General features: G+C 36.7%; 1 protein-coding gene across 1 annotated transcript in view; it reads left to right on the top strand.

Annotated features, from left to right (window-relative positions):
* Positions 1-3,429, top strand: part of XKR9 (XK, Kell blood group complex subunit-related family, member 9) — a 45,425-nt gene extending 41,996 nt beyond the window's left edge. Inside the window, exon 4 of the mRNA XM_012663148.1 lies at positions 2,734-3,429. Coding sequence (XP_012518602.1) covers positions 2,734-3,362 — 629 coding nt within the window. The 3' untranslated portion in view covers positions 3,363-3,429. The remainder of the gene's footprint in view (positions 1-2,733) is intronic.
* Positions 3,430-12,872: the final 9,443 nt, after the last annotated feature.

Below are 12,872 nucleotides of genomic sequence, written 5' to 3'. Positions count from 1 at the left end.
AGAACATAATAGAGCAATGACTTCAAAGTTTCAATGGAAAACATTTTTAAACTTTGAATTCTATTTCTAGCAAAACTGTGTATCAAGAATGAGGGTAGAATAAAGACATTTTGAGACATACATGGTCTCAAAAAATTTAGCTTTTGTGCGACTTTTCTCAGGAAGGCCTGGAGAATGCTTAATTGAAAACATTAGAATAAAGCAAGAAAGAAGATAGGAGAAACAGGAAACAGGAAATCAACATAGAAGTGAGGCGAAGGGAAGTTCTGGGAAGAGAGGAAGCAAGTCTTGAGAGTAATCAGCTTAGAGCAGGAGGATGATATTCTAAAAAATAGAAAAAATCCTATTAGATGTATATAGAAGAGTTTTATTAATTATTGAGTTTGAATATTTTGCTAAGAAATAACAATAGGGTCATGAAAAACTAAGCAAGTAAGGAAATATGACAATTATTAATTCCAGGAAAAATGAAAAGTTTTAAAAGAAAGGAAATATTGGCTGGGCACAGGTGCTCATATCTGTAATCCTAGTACTCTGTGAGGCCAAGGCGGGAGGATCGCTTTAGCTCAGTCAGTTCAAGACCAGCCTGAGCAAGAGTGAGACCCTGTCTCTACAAAAAATAAAAATCATTAGCTGGGCATGATGGCCTGTGCCTATAGTCCCAGCTACTTGGGAGGCTGAGGTAGGAGGATCGCTTGAGCCCAGGAGTGAGGTTGCAGTGAGCTATGATGATGTTGCTGTACTTTAGCCGGAGTGACAGAGCAAGACTCTGTCTCAGAAAGGAAAGAAGGAGGGAAGGAGGGAAGGAGGAGAGGTGGAAAAGGAGAAAGTGAAGGGAAGGGGAGGGAGGAAAGAAGGAAGGAAGAAAGAAAGGTGGTTAAAAAAAAGTAAGCAATAACAAAAGGTGTACTTACGTGTTTATAGTAAGTTAAAACCCAAATATCGATTTCACCAAAAATTGTGATGTTACTCTTTTGGGCAGATGGAGGGAGAGGAAAATGGAAGGAGACTGTGCATACATGTGTGTACATCTTAAGTTTCTTCTTTCCAAATAGGAAATCAATAAATAGTGCCTAAAACAGGTAAATTAAGCACAATATATGTTTTATTTAGAGATACGATGATATATGTCAGGAAAAAAGAAGAGTTGATAGTGATTTCTTCTGGGGGTTGCAGCTGAGGGGTATGAGGGGTAGAGCAAGGTACGGTTGTTTTTTTTATAAGCTTTGTAAAACTCTTTGACTTTTAAAAGCAATGTATATGTTAATTGGTAGGAATGAAAACCAATTTATAAAAAAGACATCATAGGGAAATTTAGGGTAAAGTCATGTTTTAATTCAAATATTTTTGAATTAAAGAAGAAAAGTCTGACTAGTGAGGTCCAGAGTGGTATGTGCTAAAACCAAGAGAGTGCATAAAGGCATTTATAAGGTCCTGTCCTCATCATCTTCATGAGTAGATAAATGATCATAAGTCTGCCTTTATGTCATATGATATAGATCTCCAATGAAGTTTAAAGGAAATGACTAGTACTCTGTATTCTGTTCTAAACTATCTTTAATTCTCTAGTCTTTGTTTTTTTGTTTTTTTTTTTTTGATGACAGAGTCTCACTCTGTTGCCCAGGCTAGAGTGCCGTGGGGTCAGCCTAGCTCACAGCAACCTCAAACTCCTGGGCTCAAGCAATCCTTCTGCCTCAGCCTTCTGAGTAGCTGGGACTACAGGCATGCACCACCATGCCTGGCTAATTTTTCTATATATTTTTGGTTGTCCAGCTAATTTCTTTCTATTTTTAGTAGAGATGGGGTCTTGCTTTTGCTCAGGCTGGTCTCGAACTCCTGAGCTCAAGGGATCCACCCGCCTCGGCCTCCCAGAGTGCTAGGATTATAGGCATGAGCCACTGCGCCTGGCCTAATTCTCTAGTCTTTGATATCACTTTTATAAAAGTCCCCAGCTTTGGCAGTGGGCCCAGTAATGACTTGCCTTTCCAATGTAGTAATGAACTTGCTCTTCTGTTATTTGTTGGGGAAAAAATGAGCTAAAGATGTCAAACCTATAGAAATTTGTAAGTTTTAGAACATACAAATGTTCTAAAAGACAATGAATTCATTTGATGCATTGTCTTCAGGATATGGGAAATTGAGCTTGTTAATACCTCATACTTAAGTTAAATTTTCTGTTAACCCCTCTCTCTTTCTCTCTCTCTCTCTTTCTCTCTTTCTTTCTTTCTCTCCTCACCTTCACTCTTTCCTCCCTCCTTGAAGCTGTCTCTTAGTGAATTAGGTGTATGCCCAAGGTCACAGCCAAAAAGTATAGACAAGCTAGGATTATAACCATAGTCGTCTCTTAACTCCCAAAGTATGCAGTTTCCAGTATATCAACTGCTCAATAAAATTTGTCCAGTAAATTTATTCAGAATCATTATAAAGCAGTCTAATGCAGTGGATAAGTAGACCAACTTTGGAACCAGACAGTTTTAGGTTCAAATATCAGTTCTGTAACTTGCTAGCTATGTGTCTTAGGTTAAGTTATATATCTTTCCAAGCCTCAGTTCCCCCATATTTAGCATATGGGAATATTAATATCTACCTCAAATGATTAAATTAGATGAATAAAATACCTGACATGTGTTTGTGTGTGTGTATGTATATGGATAAAGCATGTATGGCATATAATAATTTAATATTGCTATTATTACTCCTATAATAATATCTTTTTTATTTTTTGTTTTATAGATTCTGCAATTGTGGTCTCTTGCTGTGCTATTTCTTGCTCAACTGTTGATTATCAAATAGCTTTAAGAAAATCTTTGCCTGATAAAAATCTCCTTAGTGGATCCGGTCCCAAATTCACATATCTCTTTTACAAGCTGTTTACATTAATATCTTGGATGCTGAGTGTTGTACTTCTACTATTCTTAAATATTAAGATTGCTTTATTTCTGTTGTTATTACTTTGGTTTTTAGGTATAATATGGGCATTTAAAAAGCAAACTCAGTTTTGTACTTCTGTGAGTATGGAATTCTTATACCGGATTGTTGTTGGATTCATTCTTATCTTTACATTTTTCAATATTAAGGGACAGAATACCAAATATCCAATGTCTTATTATTATATTGTAAGGGTACTTGCCACGTTGGGGATATTGATTGTGTTCTGGATTTTCCCCCTGTCTATTTTTAGTCCAGAATATTTTATACCTATCAGTATCACTATAGTTCTTACTCTTCTCCTTGGAATTATTTTTCTTATTGTTTATTATGGGACTTTTCACCCAACCAGAAGTGAAGAAACAAAATATGATGAAATTGATGGAAAATCAGTTCAAAGAGATTGTAGAGTGAGGTATTTCCTGATGGAATAAGCTATTCATTTATGAGATATATTTTCTTATTTTATGTTTCATTGGTTAGTAAAGAAAATGTGTGTTATATGTGTGTGTTGTCTCTTATTTTTGCCACCTTTAATTTGAAATCAGTTTCAGTACATTAATTGTGAATATGAGAGAGCATAATAATATTTTTAAATTTTCTTTTTCTTTTTTTTTAATTTCAAAATATCAAGGGGGTACAAATGTGTTTGGTACATGGATACCTTTTATAATGCTTAAATCAGGGCTTTTAATGTGCCCTTCACTTGAATAGTGTTCATTGTACCCATTAGGTAGGTTCTTTATTTCATTCTTTATTTATTTTTTGAGACAGAGTCTTACTCTGTTGCCCAGGCTAGAGTGCCATGGTGTCAGCTAGCTCACAGCAACCTCAAACTCCTGGGCTCAAGCAATCCTCTTGCCTCAGCCTCCCGAGTAGCTGGGACTACAGGCATGAGCCACCATGCCCAGCTAATTTTTTCTATACATTTTTAGTTGTCCAGCTAATTTCTTTCTATTTTTAGTAGAGACGGGGGTCTCGCTCTTGCTCAGGCTGGTCTCGAACTCCTGAGCTCAAACGATTGGCCTGCCTCGGCCTCCCAGAGTGTTAGGATTACAGGCGTGAGCCACCGCGCCCGGCCTCTTTATTTATTTTGAGACAGAATCTTGCTCCGTCACCCTGGCTAAAGTGCAGTGGTGTCCTCATAGTTCACTGCAATCTCAAATTCCTGGGCTTAAGTGATCCTCCTGCCTCAGCCTCCAGAGTAGCTGGGACTCCAGGCACGTGCCATGATGCCCAGCTCATTTTTCTATTTTTAGTAGAGACGGGGTCTCTCTTTTGCTCAGGCTGTTCTTGAACTCCTGAGCTCAAGTGATCCTCCGCGTTGGCCTCTCAGAGTGCTAGGATTACAGGCATGAGCCACCTCACCCGGCCCCAGTAGGTAGGTTTTTACCTTTCCTCTTTTCCCCTCCCGTCTTCATTTTCTATGACTTTTACATCTCTTCGTGTCTGTGTGTACCCATCAATTAGCTCCCAGTTATTAGAGAGTACATGTGGTATTTGTTTTTCCATTCCTGAGATACTTCATTTAGGATAACAGTCTCCAATTCCATCCAAGTTGCTGCAAAAGACAATATTTCATTCCTTTTTATGGTTGAGTAGTACTCCATGGTATATATATATACCACATTTTCTGAATCTACTCATGAATTGATAGATACTTAGGTTGATTGGACATCTTTGCAGTTGTGAATTGTGCTGCAATAAACATTCGAGCGCAGGTGTGTTTTTGATAAAATGACTTGTTTTCCTTTGGGTAGATACCCATTAGTGGGATTGCTGGGTTGAATGGTACGTCTACATTTATTTATTTGAGGAATCTCCAGACTATTTTGCATAGAGGTTGTCCTAATTTGTAGTGTGTAAGCATTACTTTCTCTCTGCATCCATGCCAGCATCTATTGTTTTTTGACTTTTTAGTAATGGCCATTCTGACAGTGGTAAGGTGATTGTGGTTTACATTTGTATTTCCCTGATGATTAGTGATATTGAGCATTTCTTCATGTTTCTTGGTCATTTTGTCTATCTTCTTTTGAAAAACTTGTTTCATGTCTTTTGCTAACTTTTTAATGGGTTTTTTTTTTTTGCTGATTTATTTAAGTTCTTTATAGATTCTGGATATTAGCCTTTTATCAAATATGTAGTTCATGAATATTTTCTCCCATTCTGTAGGTTGTCTGTTTACTCTCTTCATTATTTCTTTTGCTGTGCAGCTTTTTAATTTAACAAAGTATCATTTATTTATTTTTATTGTTGCTGTATTTGCCTTTGGGGTCTTAGCCATAAATTCTTTGTGTAGGCTATGTCTAGAAGAGTTTTTCCTATATTTTCTTTTAGAATTTTTATGGTTTCATGTCTTACATTTAAGTCTTTTATCCATCTGGAATTAATTTTTATATATGGCGAGAGATAGGGGTCCTGTTTCATTTTTCTGCATGTGGCTATCCAGTTTTGCCAGCACCATTTATTGAATAGGGCTTCCTTTCCCCAGTGTATATTATTGCCTGCTTTGTTGAAGATCAGTTGATTGTAGGCAGATAGCTTTATATCTGGGTGCTCTGTTCTGTCCATTGGTCTATGTCTCTTTTTATACCAATGTCTCTACTTTTTTTGGTTACTATAGCCTTATAGTATAATTTGAAGTATGGTAATATGATGTATCCAGAATGAACAATTACTTAGAGAAATATGGGACTATGTGAAGCAAACTAACATAGGAATTATAAGTATCCCTGAGGGAGAAGAAGAAACAGAAAAAACATGGAAAATCTATTCAAAGGAATTATTGAGGAAAACTTCTCTGGTATCGCCAGAGATTCAGATCTCCAGATACAAGATGGTCATCCAACACCAGGAAGATTCATAGCAAATAGGATATCTCTAAGATATGTAGTCATCAATCTGGCCAAAGTCAAAATGAAGGAGAAAATTCTACAAGCAGCAAGACGAAAGCAACAGCTAACCTATAAAGGAAAACCCACCAGGCTAACAGCAGACTTCTCTGTGGAGACCTTATAAGCCTGAAGAGATTGGAGCCCCATTTTTAGTCTTCTTAAACAGAACAACTACCAGCCAAGAATTTTGTGTCCTGCAAAACTAAATTTCATAATTGACCGAGAAATAAAGACTTTTCCAGAGAAGCAAACATTAAGGGAATTTGTAACTACTAGACCTTCCCTACAGGAAATACTGAGAACTGCATTATACATGGAACAGCACAATAGATACCCACCAGTGTAAAGACATCCAAAAGTTAAAGCTCACAGCTGTAATAAAACAATAGCACAAAAGGGAAAACAAAACAATAAGGTATCACCCAATGTGATGAACAGAAGAGCATCCCACATATGAATACTATCACTCAATGTGAATGGTCTGAATGCCCCAATCAAAAGATACAGACTGGCTGAATAGATAAAGAAATACAACCCAAGTATCTTCTGTCTCCAATAAACACATCTAACCCACAAAGACTCACACAGACTCAAGGTAAAGGGATGGAAAAAAATATTACCCATAAATGGAAACCAAGAGGGAGCAGGTGTAGCCATTGTCATATCTGATAACATAGACTGTAAATCAACTATGGTTAAAAGAGACAAAAATGGTCATCATGTAATAGCAAAAGAAGCAATTCAAGAAGAAAACAGCAATTCTAAATATTAATACACCTAACATAGGAGCTCCCAGATTCACAATATTTTATTATTTAAATTAATTTTTCACTTGGTTTTGAAGATCTTGGGTACTCAGACATTTGCCTACTGCCTGGCAGAGCTGCTATCTTGATCCTGAAATGGAGGAAATGGCCTGGTTCTCATAATTAGAAAGCCGGAATTGTGCCACCCTCCGACTTCCCCTCACTGTTCCTGAACTAAAAGTGCTGTGCCTATGGTGGAGAACTGCAAAGGGAAGAGATGTGCAGAACACCTCATTCTTCTTACCTTTATTGTCTTGATTCAGTGCATACATTTTGAGTTGGGGACAGGTTGAGTAGAGGAAAAGGGAAAGGAGGGAAAGAAGAAAACAAATTCTTATCAGTACCTACTATGCTTCTTTCCATGAACTCTCCAATTCAGTAAGCGCAAAAGAGAATTGGTGTGCATTTGAAAAGATTGAAACATTCATTACTTACTTATTTTCTAACTTTTCTGGATTAATGCATTCTTGACATATAATTTATATTCTATTTGTGCTAAAAATAGTAACCAAATCATTTTATTTTTAAAAATTGTAAAAAACACATATAAAATTTACCATCTTGACCATTTTTATGTGTACAGGTCAGTAGTTTTAACTATATTCACCTTTTTGTGCAACAGATCTCTAGAACTTTTTCCTCTTGCAAAACTGAGACTGTATATCCATTGAACAACTTCCCATTTTCCCTTTCCCCCATGCCTTGGCCACCACAAGTCTACTTTTTGTTTCTATGAGTTTGACTACTTTAGATACCTCATTACTATGGTTTGAAGGTGTCCCCAGTTTCATGTATTGGAAACTTAACCCCCAAATTCATATTTTTAATTAAAATAATTTTTTTTTTTAGAGCTAGGGTCTCGCTGTGTCACCCAGGCTGGAGTGCAGTGGCGTGATCATAGCTTACTGTAGCCCTGGACTCCTGGGCTCAAGCGATCTTCCTGCCTCAGCCTCCCGAGTAGCTGGGACTACAGGCACAGGCCACCATGCCCGGTTAATGTTTTCATTTTTTTGTAGAGATGGGATCTCTCTTTGTTGCCCTGGATAGTCTTGAACTCATGGCCTCAAGTGATCCTACCATCTTGGCCTCCCAAATTGCTTGGATTGTAGGTGTGAGCTACTGTATCTGGCCCCAGATTCATATACTGATGGCATTTGGAGGTGGGGTCTTTGGGAGGTAATTAAGATTAGATAAGGTCATCAAGGTGGCACTCCCATGGTGGGACTGGTGGCTTTATAAGAAGAGGAAGAGAGAATTGAACTGGCACAATCCTGTCCTCACCATTCGATGCCCTCTGCCGTGTTATGATGCAGCAAGAAGGCCCTTACCAGATGCCAGCAACATGCTTTTGGACTTCCCAGCCTCTAAAACCATGAGCTAAATAAACTTTTTTTCTTTATAAATTATCCAGTCTGTGTATTCTAGTTTTTGTTTTTGTTTTTTTTTTTTTTTTGGATACAGGGTCTTACTCTGTTGCCTGGGCAAGAGTGCAGAGGTGTCATCAGAGCTCACTGTAACCTCAAACTCCTGGGCTCAAATGATCCTCCTGCCTTGGCCTCCTGAGTAGCTGGGACTACAGGTGCATGCCACCACACCTGGTTTATTTTGCTATTTTTTGTAGAGATGGGGTCCCACTCTTGCTCAGACTATGTGGTATTCTGTTATAGCAACAGAAATGGACTGAAACATTCATATCAGTGTAATCATACTGCATTTGCTTTTTTGTGACTGGCTTATTTCACTTAGCACAATGTTCTTAATCTTCATTCATGTTGTAGCATGTAATAAGAGTTCCTTCTTTTTTTTAAGGTTGATTAATATTCCATTTTATGTAAATGCTACATTTTCTCTATGCATCAATGGATATTTAGATTGCTTCTACCTCTTTCTTGGCTATTGTGAATAATGATGCAATGAACATAGATTTGCAAATATTTGAGATCCTGCTTTCAATTCTTTTGGATATATACTCAGAAGTCGGATTGCTTGATCATATGGTAATTCTATTTTTAATCTTTTGAGGAACCTTCATACCATTTTCCATAATGGCTGCACCATTTTACAGTCCCATCAACAGTACACAAAGGTTTCAATTCTCTACATTCTCACCAACACTTGTTATTTTCTGTTTTTTTTTAATAATGACCACCTAATGGATGTTAGGTGATACCTCTTTGTAGTTTTGATTTGCATTTCATTAATGATTAGTGAAATTAAGCATTTTTTTATGTGCCTATTAGCCATTTGTATATTTTCTTTGGAGAAATGTCTATATCTGATTAGGGGTTAATATCCAGAATATATTTAAAAAACTCCTACAACTCAACGATAACAAAAAACCCAAATAACCTGATTAAAAATAGGCACAAATTACACAGAGGGGAACAATAATTCGAATGATCACTAACTTCTTATCAGAAACAATGGAGACCAGAATATAGTGGAATATGTCTTTAAAGGACTTAAAAGAAAAAAATACTGTCAACTCAGAATTCTATATCCACCAGAAATATCCTACAATGATAAAAGAAAAATAAATACATGTTCAGATAAAAAAAACTTTTCTTTAGTAGCTCTGGAGATGTTTATCTTTAGTTTTTGGTTTTGGTACTATATTCATGGCTGTTGTTTCTCCAAGAAGCTTCTCCAAGCTTCTTGAACCTGTAAATTTTTGTCTTTCACCATACTGAGGAAGCTTCTGGCCATCATTATTCTCTTTCTTCCCCATTATATTTCTTCTTGGACTCCACTTACACATAGTTAGACCCATTTATAATATTCCACAGATGCCTGAGGCTCTGTTCATTTTTTTTCCAATTTATTTTCTGTTTTTTAGATTGGATTTGTCTTCCAGTTTATTGAGTTTTTTTCTATCTTCAATCTGCTGTCAAGCTCATCCAATGAATTTTTTAAAAATTTCATATATTATATTTTTATATTCTAGAACTTTCATTTGGTTCTCTTTTATGGTTTTTCTTTCTCTGCTAAAATTTCATATTATTAGCACATTTTTCTTTATGTCCTTGATCATAATTATAAAAGCTGCTTTAAAATCCTTGTCTGCTAATTCTAATATCTGGGTCATTTTGGGGTTGGTTTCCATTGATTACCTTTTCTCTTCAGTATGAGTCACATTTTTATGTTTCCTCATATATCTACTAATTTTGAATTGTGTTCTGGTTGTTATGAATAATGCATTTTAGACCCTCTTAATTCTGTTTGTTCTTTAGAGAAGGTTTTTTTTTTTTTTTCCTTTTAGCAGACAGTTAACTCCAAACTCTAAACAACCTTTTTCTGTTTGGCCTTCAGTGGGCTGCTTGGATCCTGCCCTTCATATGCATGGTTCAGCGTCAGCTAGAGATTTGAGCAGAATTAATATATGGAGTGAGGCTTCCTTTCTGTTGGTTCTCCCTTTCCCAAGATTTTCCTCCTCACTTTTCAGCAACCATGGTCACACCATATTCTGTCCTCTGGACCTTAAAACCATTAAAACTGCAGGTTTTTTTATTTGGATTTTGTATACTTGGTGTGCTGAGTGGGGTCTGTCCTCACTTAGTGCCATTCCTTCTTTCAAATGTTGACCCCTCTCCAGTGTCTGTTTGTTTTTTTTGCTGTCAAGTGTTTTCAGATGGTTTTTAATATTTTTTCCAGAGTTTGTAGTGATTATCTGTGAAAGGGTTTGTATGGTAGGAGCTATACCTACCTTCTTAATCTATAACATCTTCAATAATCTTTCTGTAACATTTGCCTAAACAAGACGTGTAAAGCTCCTTTTAACACTTAATTCTCTCTTATCCCTAATTATTTGACCCTCAAAAAAAAAACCTGTGCAATATAGATATTATTATCATTACTACCCTTTAACTGGGAAAACCAAGGCTCATAGAGTTTTAGTAACTTGCCAAAATTCACACAGATCAAATCGCGGGCTTTTTGACCTCCAGTCCAGTTTAGTTTTTGTGGAACCATGCTGTCTTTGTCTGATGAGTAAGTTAAGTGACCAGCAGCAGCCTAGAGCTGACACTAAGTTATGCATGATTTGAAAATTATTAAATAATTTATTTGCCCACAATATAATTTCTAAAAACCCTAGCCCAAATATTTTTCAGCCTTAGCTCAAGCTATGGCTGGAATAGTGTCACTGTTAGTTTGAATAATCCAATTAACAATGTATGTAATGGAAAATAGCAATTTATGTAATGGACGAAAGGGGTAGAAAATTATATGTATCTACTAAAGAGTCAATGTTAAATGCCACACACAAACCTGGATTAAATATTCATTCCATTCAGCAAACACTTTCTCATTGATTTTATAGCTAACGAATAGATGGATAGATCCTGGTTACATATCTTGCCTAGCTTATATGAACTTTAAATATATAATGAATTTACTTTTATTCATTCTATCCCCTTGTATTTTATATGGTTCAGTCATGGCTTCATAGCACTTTTAAATCTCCCCAACTAAATTGTAAGCTTTATCTAGATTATTCTGTGCATATAAATGGCATTTTTGAAATAAAAAAGAAATTGTGAGCAATAATCTCATAAAAGAACACTTAATGCATCTATATATTTTTACATCTACTTCAAATATGAATACCATGCTTCCCCTGGGCTAATGGTTCTTCACATTTAGTGTGCCTTAGAATCACCTTTCACCTGGAAGGCCTATTGAAACAGATTGCTGGCCATCATCCCAGAGTTTTCTTTTCTGTAGGTCTTAGGTAGGGCTTGAAATATATATGTTTTAAGAAGTTCCCAGATGTTGCTGATGCGGCTGGTCTCCCCACCCTACTTTGAGAGCCACTGCTGACTTTTTTTTTTTTTTAAGACAGTTTCACTCTGTTGCCCTGGCTAGAGTGAATGCCGTGGCATTAGCCTAGCTCACAGCAACCTCAAACTCCTGGGCTCAAGCAATCCTCCTGCCTCAGTCTCCCGAGTAGCTGGGACCACAGGCATGCGCCACCATGGCCGGCTAATTTTTTCTATATATTTTTGGTTGTACAGATAATTTCTTTCTATTTTTTTTAGTAGAGACAGAGTCTCACTCTTGCTCAGGCTGGTCTCGAACTCCTCAGCTCAAACAATCCGCCCATCTTGGCCTCCCAGAGTGCTAGGATTACAGGCATAAGCCACCGCGCCCGGCCACACTGCTGACTTTTGAAGGCTAGTATCATTGTTAATAACTAGTTTCAAAATAGCCACTAGAGGGCGATGAAACCATAGACAAATTGGATGTGCTGCTTAAGGGTTCCCTGGTTTACGTTATCTGTGTATTGATTGTTATGAGCCAAAACACCAAAGCCAAACATTAGTTTCCTCATCACCAAATGTAATATAGAGAAAATCTTGTCTTTGTGATTGTGGGGGTCAGAGATATATAATGTGTCTCTAACTCTGGCTGATGTCGCATTTAATGATTACAATAAATTCAAAATTGAATTTTTATAGGTGAGCATTTCTACACATACCTAGCAGTCTTTTGGGTTAATATGAACAATTTGTGGTTTCCCAAAGAGATTACAATTTGATAGTAGATCTAGTTTGTTACAGAGACTGTACTTATTAAGTAGTAATTATTATTATTTTAAGATGTGTATCTTTCATTTCGTGAAGATAGGACACAAGTACTTTTAAAAAATGTTAAACCTAGTATATAATAAAGCTAAATTTACAGAATATAAAGATAACATTATATAGGGAATTTGCAATTACTTTATTCTAGATGTATTGCTTTGATGGTAGGAAAGAACTAGAAGAAATTCATGTTGAAACTTAAACCCAATTTGGCAGTATTAAGAGGTAGGTCCTTTAAGAGGTGATTGGGTCATGAGGTTTCTGCCTTCATGAATGGATTAATCTATTTATGGATTAATGCATTAATGGGTTAATGGATGAGTAGATTATCATGGGAGTGAGATTGATGGCTTTATAAGAAGAGGAAGAGAGACCTGAGTTAGCATACTCAGCCTCCTGTGTGATACCCTGCATGGTCTCAGGACCTTGTAGGGACCCCAACAGCAGGAAGGGCTTTGCCAGAGGGGGCCCCCTGACCTTGGACTTTCCAGCCTCCAGAACTGTAAGACATAAATTTTGTTTCTTTATAAATTGCCCATTTTCAGATATTCTGATACAAGCAACAGAAAATGGACTAAGACAGATAGGTAGAGTCTTAGACATCTTTCTGAGTAGTCTTAATCTTGGCTGGAGGTAGCAATTACTTTAATTGTATATAGAAA

The sequence above is a fragment of the Propithecus coquereli genome, unplaced genomic scaffold, assembly GCF_000956105.1.
Source record: "Propithecus coquereli isolate 6110/MARCELLA unplaced genomic scaffold, Pcoq_1.0 Scaffold8, whole genome shotgun sequence".
Lineage (NCBI taxonomy): Eukaryota > Metazoa > Chordata > Mammalia > Primates > Indriidae > Propithecus > Propithecus coquereli.
The sequence above is the reverse complement of the archived record's forward strand: the minus strand, read 5'-3'. Positions and strand labels throughout refer to the sequence as shown.